Consider the following 18,985-nt stretch of genomic DNA (forward strand, 5'->3'; position numbering starts at 1 on the left):
GGATGTAGCCTGCCTCGGGGGCCGCAGCCGCGGGAAAGTGAGTAGGAGACGGAGTCTCTGTTGCGGCAGGCCTGTCTGCGATAAGAGCTGTAGCTCTGGAGGAGGCAAACAGAAGCCCACAGGCTCTGATAACACGAAACATACACACAAACAACAACATCTCTCCCTTCTTCTTTTGACTTACTAGTTTGGGGACTGCGTCTGCGTGGTGGGAAATGCGCTGGCAGAAACTAGGCCATTTACATTTTCAGGAAGGTGTGAGCACAGCGCGAGAGGAATAAATGTCCTTCGAGCAACCCGCAGCACATACAGGGAAACACATAATGTTGCCATTATTCATTTTAACTTCTATCATAGGCACTGCATGACAAATAACCCGCTCGTGCTCGCGTGTTCATGCACCGTTGCACTCGTGCTTGTTTGTGCCGTCTCATATTGTTTGGTGGGTGTGCATTTGTTATTGTCAGTGAGCGAGCGTTATTTATTTCGTCCTGAAATCACCTGCAGTAGGGACTGTGGACAATAAGGAAGAAACGGTGGGACCCTGGAGGAGCCGTAAATTACATCTGTAAACATCACCTCATCAGTAAAAGTCATTTGTTCCACTTTCAGGGTGCTAATTTTTACAATTTAAATATATTGATAAGTCTGTAAAGATGTCAGCGTTTATCTGGAGCTCTTTTTATTCCGATGACTTTGCCTTCATAAAACCCATTAATTAGACACCGTCCCGGTGTAAGCAGCAGAGGAATTACTGCCCACAGCAGCTTACAGGTAGCATTTATAGCACAAGACACAATTTCTATGCTCACTCAGCACTTTGACGCTTGGCGAAAAACCTTTAAATGGGAACAACCGTGAAGAAGGTTGAGTTTCCTGGGTGATGACACAGGGGAAGCAGGGAGAGTTCATGTCACCGGCTGATGCTCTTTGTGCGCATTAAGGGCGCCGTGTTCGACCGACACAAAGGTAACAACGTGAGTCAGATGGTTTCACCAAGCGGTCTGGGTTGTTAAGCTAGAGCTCAGTGTAGATCATAGACAGCCGACCGGGTTCGTCCAGTTAAGAAATACCACACGCTCATTATTAACCAATCCATCATATCAACAACAAAAGAAAAAAAAAAAACGAGTCCATTTGATTTCATTCCCCACAAGCTGTAACTTGAACAACATGCATGTTTATATCTCTTCCATTTTAGATTTTCTTTACTTTCCAGCTCGTAAAGTCAGAGGCGTCAGACGGGGTCCTCCAGAGTGGATAGACTTGAGATAAAAATCTGTCACTACCCCCTCTGTAGCTACAACATTCCTGCACTTCCAATAACAATCCCACTCCTGGCACCACGGCTATTCCCTCTTACTATATTTTGTTGAAAGTTCACCTTGGGTGTTAGCGGTCTGAATGCTCCAGCGACTTTTTTTTTTATTATTTTATTTTGGCAATCCGGTAATTGAAGTGCCTGTTGGTCTGCCTGTTGTTGCTCAGACAGAGGGGGGAGGGTTTCAGATGGAAGGAGGTGTGACAGCTGGAGCCATTTTGGTGATGGAAGACTGATGGGAAAACGTCACTTCCAACGTCCCAACGCCAACCTGCTCATCGTCAATCAACGCGTTTGGGGTTTTGGGGGGTGGGGTAGGGAGCTGCACCCAACCCGAAAAGAATAACACGTTTTACAGCGAGGGGGCACTTGAACGGGGAGGAAAAAAACAGGTTTCGCCCTCTCCCCCCTCCCTCCTCGCCGTGTGGAGAGCAACGCCGGTGTCAATAAGGCTTAAAGGAGTCTTGCTGATGCTACATCTGTCCCTGCCAATTGTTAACAGCGTGGCTCCGTTTCCGCCTTGAGTGAAGATGGCCCAGTTTGTTTATTTGCCCGTTTCCCTTTTTTGTGCACACCTGCCAGCGACGTAGCAGGGAGAGAAACGAGTGTTTGTGAGCGATAAGACCTGTAGGAGAGGAAGAAGAGGGAGGGGGGAAAAAAGTGGGAGAAGGAGAGTGGCTGAGAGAGTCCGTGTCCGTGTGGACAACACCGGGATCAGGACAAGCACACAACAAAAAAAAGAAGGAAAAAAAGGAAAAAAAGAATCACAGCTAAGGGGCCGCACAGGAAGAGTAAATCAAGATGCAGGATTTTAGCGGACGCTGTTAATAATTTAAGGTCAGATCTGCAGCGGACCGCACAGCGGAGATAAACAGAATATGATATCAGGCTTTAAAGAGGTTTTAGTATCCCCACACTCTGGAATTAAGCCTGTAAAAAACAGACACCTGGCATATGGAGAGGCAGACAGATAAATCTCCATTGTGCCGCCGTGTCTCGCACATGCTCACTGGCACCCCGGATGAGCGCCGAGTCCGCCGGGCAGACGTTGAACAAGACAAATCATTCCCCGGGGAGCATTTATTTCTGTTGCACTGCACAATCCCCCTCATTGCTGGTCCTAACAATCTGCCTTTCGAGACCGCAGCGGCGGAATAAGAGAGACAGCTCAGCACAAGGAAGGACACGAGAGAGAGAGGGGGAGAGACAGAGAGAGAGAGAGAAAGGGGAAGGAAGTGATAAAGGGGAAGACAGATGAAGACATCCTGACCGTTTAATAAATTCAGCACTGTACGCGGGGAGGGGTGCAACATGTGAGGCAGAACGCAACTTGTGTGACCTGCACGGAGGAATTATTTGATTTGCGACACGCAAAGCATTTCACATTTAGCTCGTTAGCTCCTGATAAGAGAGCGTCGCTATATCACGACGTGTCGCTTGTCACCTCGAGTTTCTTCTTAGTTTATTTATTTATTTATTTATTTTTGTTCCTCTTGTGAGAAGAAAAACAACAGAGAAGTGATGAAGTGTCCCTCCCACCTTCTCTGTTGTCTCTTATTTCCGCTCTCTGCAGCTGACTGCTCCTAAATCTCGGCCCCTTTCGAGCTGCTCGACAGCTCCCTCCGCCTGGTAGCGCGACATCCCAGCTTCCCAGCATCCGTCCCTCCGTCCTGACGGGGCCCACACAGCTGCCATCTCTCTCGGCCCCCGTCCACAGGTCCGTCCCCCGGCTGTAGCCGAGCATCGGCCTCGATTGGCCGCGCTCGCTCCTCGAGCCCGTCGTGCAACCGCAAGCGCTTTTGCTTACGACGCCGCCGTCTTCCCTCTTCAGTGATTGCCTCACTCAGCTGCGCCTCGACTTTCCACAAGCTCTCTTTCCTCCTCTCGGCCGGCGGAACACCGTCGGCCGCCTTTGTGTGGATTTTGTTTGCGCAGCTCGCCGCCTTACAAAAAAAGCCTTTGTTGGCCTGCCACTGCCATGATGCGGTGAGAGGGAGATGCACAAGGACAAACTTGAGCTCCGTGGAGCCGGCTTCTCAAGGGAAGAGGCTGTCCTCCCCGGAGATGACGGCTGCAACCTGAAGGCTGGAACGGCGCGAGCCAGACACGCATGTAAACACTTGTCTGTGCGCTTGACTGTGCTGATCTGCGAGGCCGCAATGCGCGCGGTGCATAAATCGTCCCGCATTGGTGCCAGAGCCTCGAGTTTCCATCAGTGGAGTGGCTTGCATGTCTTCACTCGGCGGGGACTTATTGCCGGCTGCAGGGCAGCGGCAGCTGCTGTGAGTGACTGGGCTAAGCTAATAATAACCCAGGGGGGGCCACTGTCGTCTAGGGTTGACCCTCGGAGTCCAGTTGCAATCGAGAGTGAGGGTTAGGCCAGGTCAAGAATTAGAAGAGACTATTTCGCTCCTGCGCGGGTGCGGGCAGGTGTGCGGAGCTGTTTTGCACTGGATAGGTAATAACACCACACAAAGACAACTCCTAGCATAGCAAAAAAGAAAGAAAGATTGTGGGGAAAAACGTGCCCATAGGGCTCGGGAGACTTTCAAAAAACGTATTGTCAACATTTTCACCTTAAGTCCACAAAGGGGGTGGTGGTAGGTAAAATATACTAACAATATGAATCAGAATTACGCACGATTTCATCAGGAGGAGAGTAATGCAAGGTTATGCAGAGGTTATTGATACGCCATGTTTGGGAGGGCAGCCAAACTGATTTTGAGCCACAGGGCCCAAATTTCCAGGTCAATTAAAGGGTTTTTGTGATGTCATTGGCCCCCTTGGTGGCCCACTTTAAGGGGCCTAACCAGTCTGTGTGTGGAACACTTTTTCTCCTTAGAGCCGTTTCCTTCAGGGGTGGCCACAGCCAATCACCTTTCTCCATCTCACCCCCGTCCTCTGCACTCTCTTCTCTCACACACAACTACCTTCACATCCTCTTTTACTGCATCCATAAATCTTCCTCTCTGCTCTTCCTCACAGCCTCCTGGTTGCCAGCTCCAACCTCAGCAGCCTTCAAGATATATTCACTGTCCCTCCTCCGTACATCGGTGCAGCCTCTTCTCCAAAACAGACCTCTGTCGCAGACGTGACACAAAACAAGAAAAAGGGTGACATAAAATGGCGGTCATGACCAATTGCAACCAAAATTCTATCATGCATATCTTGCAACTCCTTGAAGAATAGATTCAGAGACATGAAAAAAAAAAAAAGATTCAAAAAAACCCTTCTCTGAAAATAATAATGTGACTTTATCTGTGACAGATATAATCTGCTGTGGTGAAGTAGAGCATGGTGTTATAACCTGTGCTCGATGACTGGAGGAAATGCACTGAATAGAAGGCAATTTATTTTCTCGTGTATGTCGGGGCGGCTGCAGTCACAAAATGATCAATTGCTCATTACGAGCAATTTCGGGGGAAAGGGCCAGAATATGATGATAGGGACAATTTCTCCGCCATGCTACATTTGTTTTTGAACCCCCCCCCCCGCCAACGCACACCCTCCCCCCGTTTATTTCTAATCCCTGTCCGAGCACAGGAGGTGAAATGAGGGAGAAATTCAAGCAATGTCATGCTCAAGTCTTTCTGGCCGGTAGCTCTGGCGCGAGCGAGCGCCGACGCCTTTGATAGGCCAAATAACCCCATTGGCTCCCTCCATTCCTCTTCATTTCACACTTCACTCTATTACTTGCATGAGCAATTACAGCTCGGTGTTGTCGTTGGCTATTGTCGCCTTTATCGTGCGCGCGTGTTTACGTACGCGTGCCGCTCTTTATTGGCAGCCGTAGTCCTCGCCGCTCATTTCCAGCCCGCCACCTTTCTTTTACGAGCTTCCCTGGGTCCCCGCAGAGGTCGACGCGGACACAATTTGGCATTTAATGCACATTAGCGGCCATGATGTGACCTAACTGAGCCAAAGCAATCACGCTACCTGGCGCTGTAAGTGCAAAGAAGCGAACTCTGGGCAGCCACTCAACATTACAGCCCGAGAGTGCTATCTTAAACCCCAAAAGGGCCAGGACCAGCAAATGCGGAGCTCTAAGTGAAATTCCTCATTAGCCCTGTTAATGGTGATGCATTTTGAAGCTAACACGAGCGTTTGACATTTTTCCCCCTGTTTTTCTATTCTCACAGTGTCCTTCAAATCTCAGAACTCTGCTCTCTCACCTAGCTAGCTGCTAGCCCGTGGCTGAGTAAAATTGGACAGGTGAGGCGGGACAGTGAGACCGCCCTGCTCAGCGCTGCGGGCTGTTAGCGCCTCGGCCGGAGTTGGACTCCATTTTTAATAACTAGTTCATGAGTCCGTGCCGTCAGTAGGTTTGTTTCATTCGGCAGCTGCACTTAAAAGGGGAAATTTGCTGCGGCACCACAGCACAGCTCCTCTGGCTGCCAGTATCAAATAGCACAGCCGGGCTCATCGGCGTGGAACGGCTTTTTTAGCAACCGAGGTTGAAATATGAGGATTATGAACCTGTCGTTGGAGTCGAGTGTGGAATCCTCCACTGGTTTGAATAGTTGCATTTGTTGGAGACGTGAATTACGGCGAGAGAAGGCACAAGTGTCCCGTGAGTGTCAGAAATCAATTACGCTGTCTTTCCTCTGCAGCTTGCGGGATTGTGTACTCTGTGTGCTGGTGCTGTCTTGGGTCCTAGTGTGGGAAATACAGCTCCTGAAACCTGCGCGTCTGAGGGGTAAATGTCACTCTGACTTCATTGCACTCCTTTTAAAAACAGTGAAACACAACGCTGGGGGGCTGTTTCCTACTTTTAATAAGCAATATTGAGAGCGTTTATATAGGTACAAAAAAAAAAAAAAAACATGTCACAAACGAGCTTAACAAGCTCACCCTCCCCACTCAGATCACCTGGGGAAGTTACATTCACGGCATGTTAACCAAGTGTGTGCCTCCTCATTGTGTGTGTGTGTGTAGGAATGCTGCTGGTCGTCATTCCCCGCATGTTTCGACAGGCTCCGTCTCCAGCTGGGCTAGTGACAGAATGGGTACAAGTGACACAGTACAAAACAAAACAGCGGAGCAGCTGGGGACGGAGGCAGTTGTACAGCAGGACAAAACAAAGTGCAGGTGTACGACTCAAGGCTGAGACATAGAGAGCAGCGACTGCACCACTGAATGTTCCGGCCCCTTCTTCGAGATGCATCGGCCTTCAGATCTCTGTCCTGCACTTGGCAGCTGTGTTAAAGCGTCCCGCCGAGGTTTAACAGAAATTCTTTCAATATACCAGGCTAAGCAACACAAATGACCTCAACGATCAGAGATCAGAACATTGTGAGAAGTCGTCACATTCATTTTCGTCTTCCGTACGCCTTTTTTTCCCTGTGTGTTTTATTTTTTTTTTTTTTGCGTTTTTGAATATTTCTCAGAACCACTTTCACGCGGCACAGATGATCTTACACCTTTGAAGGTCTGCCGGGCCCCATGCAATGACCTGGAGGCTCTTGAGTTTGACATGATCTACTTCTACAATTAAATTCACAAAAACAGGGTAGAGACAGCAGGTATGTATCCAACACTTGTATATTTAATAAGGTTATTACACGATTACACTTTTAGTGATTATTCCTGGACACAGGCAGAAGAAGATGAGCAACTTGGGTTTTGTCTGTGTTTAGATTTACAGAAGGGAAAATGTTGGTGTGGTATAGAAGTAGGAGGAGGTGTTTAAGGTTTGTAAGCCACTTTCTGATCTCTCAGTTGAGCATACAGGACTCATAGGTGGGCACCATGTATTTGATATTTATGAAGGCGTCTTCTCCCCCGTAGCGCTCAAACATCTCCAGAGTCTCCTGGATCAGGTCGCCGATGTTCTCCCTCCTGTGCTGGCTGTAGTCGATGCCGTCTCCGGTGTTAACTGGGGGAGAAAACAGGTAGGATGCCATCAGCGTGGGTCAACTGTGGTCATTCCGCAATCTACAGCCGGGAAATGCCATCTTTCCGTCTGATTTCAAAAACCAGGAAAAGGATGGGCTGGATTTATTTTCGTCCTCTCATGGGTTGGGGAGGCAGTGGGGACCGAGGAGTTTTTAACTGTTGTGGCTGAAAGTTTAATGAGGCGGCCTGCCGAGAGATGGAGCAGCGCAAAGGACAGCCAAGTTAGTGACGGCTGCGCTCCTGCACACCGCTGGCTTGATGCACACGAGGAATGGGCACTGACCTGGAGTCGTACAGGTAGGTGTGTGTATTTGTGTGTGTGTGTGTGTGTGTGTGTGTGTGTTTGTCTGCATACGTGTGTGCCTTTGCATGAAATTGCACCACAATAACAAATCTGCTTTAGAGAATAAGCCCAGGATTAAATTGTGCAAAGTGAATCTTGTTTGTGCGTCACAATATATCTGAAACCGACAAATTACTGCAGCACACAAATAACAATTTATCTATCAAGCCGCGTCGCCCCCCCTTCCGCTGGGACGCACAAAAGCAATCCAGACAAACCTGCCACTAGGACTAAACTGAGCATTATCACCATTATTGGCCCCGGTCTGGGATTTCCCGATGCTGTGCGTTGGCTATAAAGGAGCAAAACAGGTGATTCCCGCCCCTCAGTCTAACCGGCGGGTCGGTCATGAGCTCCGCTGTTGAATTAATCATGGAACAACCGGCCTCCTCCTTCCACATTTTAGCCTTAAAATGGACATCGGCTCGGCAGAAATAGCAAAAAAAACTACAAAAGGGCGAGGAAGAGGAAAAGGGAAGAGTGTATGGTGAAGAGCACTTGTGATGTGAAAAATTAACAGCAGCACTTTAATGGGAACCCCTTCAGCTCCCTTCGTTCACGAGAAGGACACATTAAAACCTCTCTCCCACTTCTCCCTCACACTCCATCCTCTCTTCTCCCTCAGCCTCTTCTAATCTCTCATCTTCCATGACAGACTGAGCCGTCCCCGTCGCTTCTCCCGCCTCTCCACCCGTGCGTGGCCTCCTCATTAAAACACAAAGAGAGCCAGGCCTATAAAGTGGGCTGTTAAGCAGTAACACGTCTATGATCTCAGTCTGCTGCACTTGCTTCCTGCTCTGGATTTTTCCCTCCCGTTTTACATGAAAGCGACAGGGGAGAATCCTCTGGCTGCGCTTTGACCGCTGCTTAGCCTTGATGCAGTGCAACTTTTACAGCGCTGGCTTCATTTGCACGCCTCTTTATCCCTTCCCCCATACACACACACACACACACACACACACACACACACACACACACACACACACACATTACAAACACAACAACAATGGCTGTGCCCATCCAGGACGCCCAGCTCTTCCCATGCGCTTTACTCCTGTCCGCACCCTACTAGTCAGTGAAATCCTAAACGCAACCATCTGGGGCAATAAAAAGAAAGGCCGTGGCAATTGGGGAGGAGTGACGCACACAGCGTGGTGTGGTGTCTAGCTGGGGCGGGAGGGCGGTGCAGAAAAGCAAAGTGACAGGAGTCAGCAGCCGAGTCGCTATTCCAGCTGTGCGCCGTGTGCCTGTGAGCATGCATGCGTGATGTCGGCAGGTTAAAAAGCCAAGCCAGCGGAGAGACCGCTCCTATCCCCCTGTTAGGGTGGAAATGAGCAGCCGAAGCCGGCCCCAGAGGGAGAGCTTGGCCTTCAGACTGAAGAAGGTGGGGTGCTTGGGAAAAGGTGCAGCTTTTGGAGGCTGCAGAGCTGAGATCCACTTACTGGGGCCGGGAGGGGGCCAGCAAGGAGGTCCTGCAAGGGGGGAATTGTCGCTGCTGCTGCTTTTGCTGCTGCTGCTGCTGCTCTCAGACTTGCAGCCCTTCAAAGTGCATTTCTATGGCAGAGCTGTTGGGAGGCCAGCGGCATCAAACGGAAGAGGCCAGAGGAATTTGCAACGATCCTCAATATTTAAAGAACGAAAAAGTGAGAAGTGAGTGAGAAGTGTATTTAAGGGGAGTGGGGGAAGACGAACGGTGTGTGTGTGCATTTGTGTGTGTGTGTGTGTGTGTGTGTGTGTGTGTGTGTGTGTGTGTGTGTGTGTGTGTGTGTGTTGGGGGAGGGGCGGGGGGTTAAAAGCCGCCCCTGTAAATGTCCTTCAGCAAAATAACTTCTCCATTTTGCTTCTTCTTCTTCTTCTTCTTCCTCTTCTTCTTCTTTTTTTGGCTCTCCTATCTTTTTTCCTCCTTTCTGTCTGCCTTCAGCAATATCCGCAACCCTGGGCAGACGGAGGAGAGGGCCAAAAAAAGAAAAAAAAAATCTTTAAAAACAATAATAATAAAAAAAAAAATCCCATCCTGTGAACACAAAGAAAAAGGGGGCCTTGGCAGGAGCTGACCGTCTGATCTTCTGAGGAAGAGGAAGGGTCGATACAGACGCAGACTGGGGTGGGCTGGGGCGGGGGAGGGATGGAGCGGAGTCTGGGACTGTCAGTGGCGTGACATTTGGTACGCTGGAGACGGTGGAGGAAAAGGAGGAGCTGTGGCTTTCAAGCCAAATCTATGCCAGTAGAAAAATTCAAATCTATCTATCTATCTATCTATCTATCTATCTATCTATCTATCTATCTATCTATCTGTCCGTTTATATATCTATCCTTTAAAAATCACCCTGGTTGTAATGCCTGCAAAGCCAAACAGCAGACCTGCTCTAAACTCCAAACAGCTGCAACCTTCCTCCTCCTCCTCCTTGTCCTCCTCCTCCTCCTCCTCCACCCAGATCTGACTCCATCCACTATTCCCCACAGTCCTAAACAACCTGTCTTCCCACATCAAGCTGAAGACAGGGAATCACAGATGCATGCAGCGCTCAGAGGTTCCTCCAGACTTATTTACAGTGAATCGTTCAGGGGTGGGTTGGGGGGAGTTGACGTTTACTTGGCCCGGCTGTAACAGAACCTCCAGATTTTCTGACCGAGGCTGCCGTCGCGTTCTGCGCCCGTCGTTTAGCTTTAATCCTCCTGCCGCCACCAGGCACCGGGCGCAGGGCTGCCGCGGCTTTAGAGCGTTTGGCTAAAAATTCCAAGGCCGACTGAAGGTAATATCAACACACCTGCCATTGTTTCTAATCAACCTACTTGTGGAAGTTTCTTAGCAGGAAGCTAAAGCGGCTTACGCTGGAGGCCCCCCTGCCTCCTCTAACACAATGGCTGTTTGATGAGAGCGGCTTCACGCAGGGAGGGGGAGGGGGAGGGGGGGGAATCAATGAGTGTGAGTCGCATTGAACACACTATTATGACTTTGGTCCTGCTAAAAATGGAAATGAAAAAAAAAAAAATGATAGTTCAACATGGAGAGGTTTAAGTTTCCAGCTCACGGTGTGTATAGGTGAACCATGTCGATGTAGCTGAAGGTATGAGTGTGTTTGTTTCCATTGTTTTTCAACCCACGCAACAAAAATCATCTTTTCATCGTAAATCATCATTTGTGTGGAGCCTTATCAGACAATTCGGCTCCTATTTGGTTGTAATCTAACAGCAAAATTATGTCTGCATATATATTTATATATGTACATACAGGATGTACCACAGGATTTTTCTTGTCTATTTATCAGGTTTTTGCGCTGATAGAAACCTGCGAGCTCTGCAGCTGTTAAGTACCGTCTGGATGTATGGACGCCATGTGTGGGCCTGGCAGTGAGGACAGAGCTATGGAGGAGAAGTGCGGTGGCGGAGCGAGCGTGGGACAGAGGGAGTGTAGGTGTGAGAAGGTGTTGGGGAGTGTATGGGGCCACCAGAGGGGAAGGGGAGGAGGCTCCGCGCCTAACAGCAGGGCTCTAATTAAAAGGGCCTCACAGTTGGGCACCAGGCAAGCCTTTCATAAAGAGACACGTGGCAGAAAGGTTGCAAAGACCAGGTGTGTGTGTGTGTGTGTGTGTGTGTGTGTGTGTGTGTGTGTGTGTGTGCGTTTGAGGAAGAGAAACACAGACAGATAGAATGTTTGTGTGAGTGTTTGCACCTAATGACAGGTGCATGTGGTGCCCATGCAGTTATCATCTGCATGTTGCTGCATCTGCAAGACTTGTGCACGTGGAGGATAAACAATGACACTTGCACACACATGCAGCAGATGCACAAAGACGCCTGCGCATAATAAATGCATGTGAAATAACAGACAAAAGCGCTGTGATTTCTGGTTGCAAAGCGTCCCTGCAACAAGCCAAGGATTCAAAGCTGCGAGTCGCAGTTGAGAGGACGCCACCGGTTCTTTCACAAGTGCTATTGGCACTTTTATATCGTCTTTGTACCAGGCATGCAAGAATCACATATTTCTGCGTCCGAGTGGAATTCTTCAGTTCTCTTTTGGCCTGCGTGGCAAGTGCACAGAAGTACACCTCCACTCCCCCCCCCCCCCACACACACACACAAATGTGAAAACTCCAATAAAGAACCAACAACTTTCCAGTTTTACTCAAATGCAGCACAACTGCTTCCACGCATTCTGGTATTTCCTTTTCCTGAGGTCCGGCCCCCTTTTCCCCCAGTGGATAAGCCGGGGGCTGAGAGACTGAACAGCTGCGCGCACACACACACGCATGCACGCACACACACACGCATACACATTCCATCTCAATTTTTGTGTGTAATCAATACGGGCATTAACACGGTTACACAGTAAGAGACAATGACCACTACAGCTCCAGCCGCATCGCAGCACGCACGCGCGCACATACACACACGCGCTCGCACAAGCACACGGATGCATACCTGCACATACACAGGCCGAGCTTATGAGCAGAAGCGAAACAATAGTCCTGCGGCCAGCGGTAGTTTATTAAACCCCCGACTCAGACGCCAGACGTCTCCGCGCTGCTCGTGCTCACTGGAGTCTAACCTTTGCTGTAGGTCAGTGATCTCATTTTCCACGTGTTCAGCCCTGTCCAGCGGCGCCCGGTCGACGGGCAGGCTGCAGCGCAGTGCCATTTCAACTTGCTGAAAGTTGGACATCAGCAAAGCGGAATGGCCGGGAGGGAGGGAAGTGCGCCAAGGTCAGGCGGCGCACAAAGCGAGCGCGGACGGACGTGCGGACGAGGCGGAGGCCGAAAGAGGTGCGACCCGCCGAGCGCTCGCCTCGGCAAAACATGGAGGCGACGCTGTGAGGTTTCAATTGATCAAGGCTCACACTGGTTTACATCTGCGTATAGGCAGAGGGGAACTGAATTCCATACCTGCACGAAATCGTGCCCTGTCTCCGGCTAATCTCGTCTCAGAGATCCCTGACTGCGGGAGGGATTCGGAGGCTCCACTGAGGCGAAAGGAAGAGAATCACTCCTCCGTGCCTCACAAAACTCTCCTCTTGCTCATTTCTTTTTCAATTAGCCAACTAGACCTAGCCATGACCGAGAGCAATATCAGTTTGCGCCGTTTAGTCATGGTATTAATGTACAAAGAGAGCACGTCTAAGAAGATGGATCAATGCTATTTTCCGAGCTGTTACCATGTCCATTATTGTTTCAATTACCAGCGCTCAGATAATGGTTATCCCCGTCCCATCTCATCCAGTCGCACCCTATCTGCCAGTCGGCCTCGGTGTGCTCGTCGCAGCTCCAGAGGAGACTCTTGTCATCATGCACTCAGTGGTTTAGAGGCCCGAATGGGCTGCAAAGTTTGACAGTCAATCTTCATCCAAAGTTGCATTTTCACCTATTTAATCATCCACCACTGTGTTGATGGAGGCTTTGGGAACACTCTTAAATCCACCAAATGTTTGCGGAGTTGCACAGAGGAAAGACATTCCACTGGATGCCAGCACAGTCCTGCAAAACAAATCCTGTATTCTAATACAAAAACAAAAAAGAATTGTTGGCCACAATATCGTCCTGGACCCTGGCAAAATCCTTTGAGACAAATTGGATGGACTAACCGGGTAGACAATATGGAAACACGTTAGACTTGCCTTCTTTTTTATGTTGAGTGCTTGACCACAATAGACCTCCACTGGTTTCCACTGGTGAAAAACTCAAGTGCATTAGAAAATGATGCCAGAGGCCCCAATGACATAGAACAATTGTGGTGAGAACTACCCCTTTAATATAATCTGGAGTGCCTGGAAGTCCCATCATCCCAGCTATGAGTGAAGTGAATGCTTTTGTATTCGGGTACAGACAGCGCACCAAAGTCTGGAAGGAGAATCTGAAAGTCTTTTTCAACTGTCTTTCACATCAAAGCACCAAAGTTTTAATGAAACACTTGATCCTGACATAGCAAACATTCTTTTTGTTCTCCTCTGTTACCCCCAAATCTGAAGATATCTTGGATGGAAAGCCTTGAAACTATCGGCATTTTTTATTTATTTTTTCGTGTTTGATTTTCTTTGTTAAACACAAATCAGTGTAAAAACAAGAGAAAGCTAATCAAAGCGTTGGACAGTGCAGCCTCTCCTCAGAGGACCTAGCCTTTCCCTCTCTGCCTGTCCTGAGCCTCCCTCGCTGGGAGGAGGTTGTCAGTACTGTCTGGCGCTAGTCAATGCCGTCAGATGCGATCTCATTACGGCAACTTACCTCGGGGTTAGCAGTAGGCCGCTGGCTAGGCACAAAATCGATCCGCACCAGGGACAGGCGCTGAAGGCCGCACAAGCCAAACAAGAGCTGCACTTTGAAGAGCAAAGTCCTGCTAATACAGGTGTGGGCACACAACATGTGTACAGAAAAGCCCCCAAAAGCAGCTTGTGATGGGCCAAGTGAAGTGGCTGCGGATTAGCGTCTCTCACATGAAAGAGAAAGTCCCGAAATATTTTTCCAACTCAAAGCCCCACTATTTTCATTCTTAAACGGCACTGCTGCTATGGATACGCTGCTATTAGCATTTTATTGTAATTATTGAAATAGCTTAAACTGCAATTGTTGTAACTTTAAACAGAGGTGGGGCTATAGTGGTAAAAATAAAAGAAAGAAAGATGGGTTGGTAAACACATAATTGCAAGGCTGGCGTTTAGAGATTTGATTGAAACATTTACCCTAATTTATTCTATCTGCATGAACGTGCAGCACTTTGGCTAGCCTGGAAGCAGAACCGGGATTTTTTTTTTTTTTTAATGTGCTCTCTGGGTAAAGTTGAGACTTTAATCGTTTCCAGAATGCCGGAAACACCCGGACCGCCGCGCCGAAGCATTACATCATGTGGTTCCAAGGCCTCAGCCTGTAGCCCATGGCCCACAGGTTTCATCAGACAACATCTAGTATCAGCCGTGTCTCATTACATGGAGCTGATGAATGTTTACACGGGGCTGACATCAGAAAGCGTGTCTTTCCCCCGCTTAACAGGTTTGACACATATCCAATAAGCATTGCCTCACCCTTACACATGTTTGCCTGAAAATGTCAGGATGCCTCTCGCCCGTCACATCTTTGCATTGGGAGGCATCAAATGAGAGGCTGTCAAGAACAATAAATAACAAGGAGACGGATGATTTTTTTTTTCTTTTCTTTTTTTTTTTTAAAATTCCAATGCTGGGTGTCTAGTAACCTTCGGTGCCAGAAGCTAACGGTGGGGAAATTAGTATTCGCGGCAAACAGCTTGGCTGCAGTACCTTCTGCTCTGATAGCAGGTGTGCATACGTGGGGGATGCCGGCGCCTTCATCAGGCTTCTCCTCGGCCCGTCTTCTAATTTACACATCCTAATGGAGGTGGAGACCATGTGTTTAAGGTGGGCAACTCCCGCTTTGCCTCTTTGCCTTGTTGTAGCTTTGCTTGCCGAGAACAAAAGGGAGGCTTTCGAATACCTTGTTGAAGCGTGCTGTCGAATCCACACAGTGCTATTACAATTCATGATAGTCTAGTCTTTCGACTATAGAATAATTGTGAAGATTAATGTAATGCCGAGTTAATGTCCTGTGGAAACGAGAGGTGCAGAAACAAAAGTGTTTCTTCTGACGGACAAACTTTCCAAAATGCTGCTGGGGATGAATTTAATTAGACTCCAGCAAATAAAAAAAGGTACACTGGCATCCCACTTCCTCCCTGATCTCTTATGTACAAAATCAAAAAGGCGTGCCTAAAAAAAAATCAATTTAAAATCCAATAATCCTGGCATATTACTTTGACATAATCTGGTTTCCTTTTAATTTGATGAAGTAATGTTTCTTAATGGGTCGTGACGGGTCTTTTTCTGCACCCATTTTGTTTTCGCTATGCCCGAAAAACGTACATTGACAGCAAGTTAACGCGAGGCAGCTTAAAGGGACAGTTCGCTCAAAATTGACTTTTGGCATTCTCCCATTTTTCAGAAATGTTCTAGACATTCAGGGAGGTAAAATGATTGCACCCAATGACAATCTACAGTAAAGAGTGCAGCTGCTATCCATAAATCAGCTAATAATTGATTTTGATGAGCCTGTTATAAGTCAGACCGACTAAGTTCTCTTGGACACGGGATCACTGTGGTACAGACATTTTTTTTTATTTTTTATTCTTTGGTCTTTTTTTTTTTTTTTTTCAGTCTTTGGCTTTCAAAAAGGTAAAGTGATTAGAAAATGTCACCAGAGCCTCCAATTACAGTTTAAGTGCACTGCTCCTTTAGAAGGTGACTGCAGTTTGAACTGGAGCAGTCTTAAAAAGAAAAAGGTCAGATGTTTTAAATGTACCCTGGCAAGCTGGAGGCAGACCTACCTAAAAGGATAAAATGCACCACCGAAGGTGGAACGGCCTGGGCAACAAAGGGAGGAATGGAATCAGAGGAATGACAAGACGGACCGCACACAGACGGAAAGTCATGTGGGACTCAGGTGGAAAAGAAGACAAGGATGGATGGAGAGGGGAAGAGAGAAGAGTGACGGGGAGAGACGGCGGAGAGGAGGGTGGGGGGGGGGGGTGGGTGGATTCAAAGAGCGCCTTCCATTTGTCCTCTCCGCTCGTCGCGAGAAGAACATTTGAAGTGACATACTAATTTAAGTCAGCGACAAATCAAAGTCCATCAGCGGATATTCCCCTAAAGCACGGTGAGTATCCACTCTCCACTTCACACTCGGAGGAAACGGCGAGTGTGGTTTTAAACTTCAAGGCCAGGGTGGCGTTAGCGCCTCTCGCCCAAAAAACTGCGTCATTACAGCACTGCGTAAAAAAATAAAAAACAAAAAAAAGACCACACGCACAGGTGCCTCAGTGTGTGTATGTATGCCAGCACACACACACACACACACACACACACACACACACACACACACACACACACACACACACACACACACATAATGTTCGAGCTGTTGTGCCTATAGGCAGTGATGGGCTGGGTGCTGGAAGGGAAAAAAATCAAATTACTTTAGTCTTTATAACCATTTTAGCCTTGGAAGCCACCATCGGTGGAAGGACACGCACACAGACACACACACACACACACACACACACAGGGACGGACGGTGAGCGGTCCAGCCCTTCCATTAGCCTAATGAAGTGGCTCTCTAAGATGGATGACATGACATCACCTCCACCACCAATCACAATATCACCCCTAAAAAACCTTCCACTAAAAGCCCCCGCCCTCCTCTTCCCCCCTCCCTCACCAACCCCCACACGGCTGGCCCCACCCGACCCCACCCCAACGGCATACTGCGCCAAATGGGCGATGAGCGTTCCGGGCTCCTCGCAGCACTTTTATTGGCCCCGTTATTTATCTCTCGAATGCAATTGGCCAGAGTGGATGCCTATGGATGAAAAGGGACCGGTAAATCACGAGGGTTTTGTGTGTGTGTGTGTGTGTGTGTGTGTGTGTGTGTGTGTGTGTGTGATTAAAACAACTTTGGCTCAAAGGATGACAATGGCACCGAGAGGACGGCAGTCTGTCTGCAGTCGCGGCGTAGAGGTTGGAGGTGGGCGCAGCAGTTCCACGATGGACAATAACAGACCGCAACTGCACATGCAACTCACAAAACAACAGCAACAACAACAACAACAACAACAACAACAACAGCCTTTTCATTTTCCTTCACTTTGAACCAGTGAGCCATGAAGCCGCTCCTCATGACATCTGAACATGCGAGCGCCGACTCGCTCATGTGATCGGAATGTTAGGTGGCGGTGTGACGGAGGTTTCCGTGAGCAGAAGGAACCCTCGCTTCCTCTGGCATGCCCCTTGTGACTGCCACGGCATTCTCCACGCTCATGTGAGAAGATGCATTTAGCCCCGTGGGCGAGTGTGGGAAGTTGTTTTTTGAGACTCGGGGTCTTGGCCTCCTTCCTCCGCCCTGCCCTCGATGACACACGTTTGTGTGCACGGACGGGTGCAGGTACGGGCTCCCGTAAACAGCCCCGAGTTTCACGGCTCGGTCGCGCTTTACGAGCGTGCTGGTCCTTTAAAGCTCGAGTGTTTAAGTGTGGCATTTACATAAAACCTGCAGAGGTGTCCGCCGTAAGCCGGGCTTACCGCTTCTGTCTGTCATTTCACCTGAATCGCCAGGTTCCCCGCTAATTTTTTTTAGGAGTCCCGTTTTCAAACATGCTGCCGTCAAGCGGCCATTGAAAAGCTGCGGCCGCCTCCAGCGGCTCCGAGAGTGCGAACTGTGAGTCGACAAAATCCTGGCTGCCCAAGTGCAGGGCGTCCGAATCCACAAAGTCATACTCGGTTTCAATGTCAATTTGGCTTTTCCTCTTTTGTTATCACTGGGCTTTGCACTGGCCAACGTTTTGGGCCTCCTGCCAGCTCTCTTCATTTCAGCTTTTATTAGTTTTTCTTTTTCTTTTTTTCCCTCCTCCGTGGAGAAAGGAAGCGCGTGACTAGGGAGGAAAACAACAAATACAACAACAACATAAAGCATGGAAAACAGGCTTAGCCGCAAAGCTGCCCAGGCAAGACGACACTCGCGCATGTCGCGGGTCGCCGTCGCAATGATTTGGGCCATTATTTGCAGGTTAGCGAAGGTCCAAACAGAGGCGGCAAAGGAAAGCGGGAGTGAGAAGGGAAAAAGAAAAGAGTGTCGGCACCGCGGAGGGAGGCCGGGGGTGGGAGGAGGGAGATATGCTGGGACAGCAGTACCACCCCGATGTGAGTCATAGGACATACTGTCAGCAGACATCCAACATCACACACTGACTCATTAGGCTGGAGGAGAGGAGATGACAACAGTGGCCATGATCAAGGAGAATGGAAGACGCACATTACAGCGAGACAGACAGAGAGGACGCAGCCGGCGTCAGCACTTATGATGGCACGGAAAGTTTACGGGCCTGTACAGTACACAGGCAGCAGCTTTTATGTTTTCCCCCTACCCTATCAGATCAGGGGTGCTCCATTTCTGCAAGTAATCCACCACACTTTTATTTTCGCACTCCAACTGGAAGGGGGGAAAAAATGAAAGAAAAACAATAAATTTCTTTTAGGTTTTTTTTTTATTTTTATTTATTTTTATTTTTTAAATAACAGCTATAGATGTATAGCCCTATAGACAGCAGCCAGCTGCTGTCCCAAAAGCTGCTGAATCAGCCTCATCTCAACTGTCACAATATAATATTAAATGTAACATTAATTTTCCACGTGAAAGTCAAATAACTTTTGACAAAACTTTTTGGAAGTGGCTATTAAAATCTGTTGCGCCAACATTGAAACAGATATAAGCCTTTTTTTTTTTTTTTTTTTTTTTACTGTGAACTCCGATATATTACTAAAATTAACTATGGTGGGTGAGATTAAACTGCTGAATGGAGACTTAAATTAAATTCTTGGCCACAGTACTCACAGCTCCTTTGGCCATACAATTTGGCACAAAGCTATTGGCAAGATA

At 48.5% G+C, this 18,985-nt stretch overlaps 1 protein-coding gene across 1 annotated transcript in view; it reads right to left on the bottom strand.

The window, feature by feature from the left end:
- Window positions 1-6,846: 6,846 nt before the first annotated feature.
- Window positions 6,847-18,985, bottom strand: part of pacrg (PARK2 co-regulated) — a 129,998-nt gene continuing 117,859 nt past the window's right edge. The window contains exon 5 of the mRNA XM_076018011.1: window positions 6,847-7,196. Within this exon, the coding sequence (XP_075874126.1) occupies window positions 7,036-7,196 (161 nt within the window). The 3' untranslated portion in view covers window positions 6,847-7,035. The remainder of the gene's footprint in view (window positions 7,197-18,985) is intronic.

This window comes from Nelusetta ayraudi, unplaced genomic scaffold (genome assembly GCF_046127955.1).
Source record: "Nelusetta ayraudi isolate G7.1 ecotype Tasmania unplaced genomic scaffold, CSIRO-AGI_Nayr_v1 ptg000007l, whole genome shotgun sequence".
NCBI classification, from domain to species: Eukaryota; Metazoa; Chordata; class Actinopteri; order Tetraodontiformes; family Monacanthidae; genus Nelusetta; species Nelusetta ayraudi.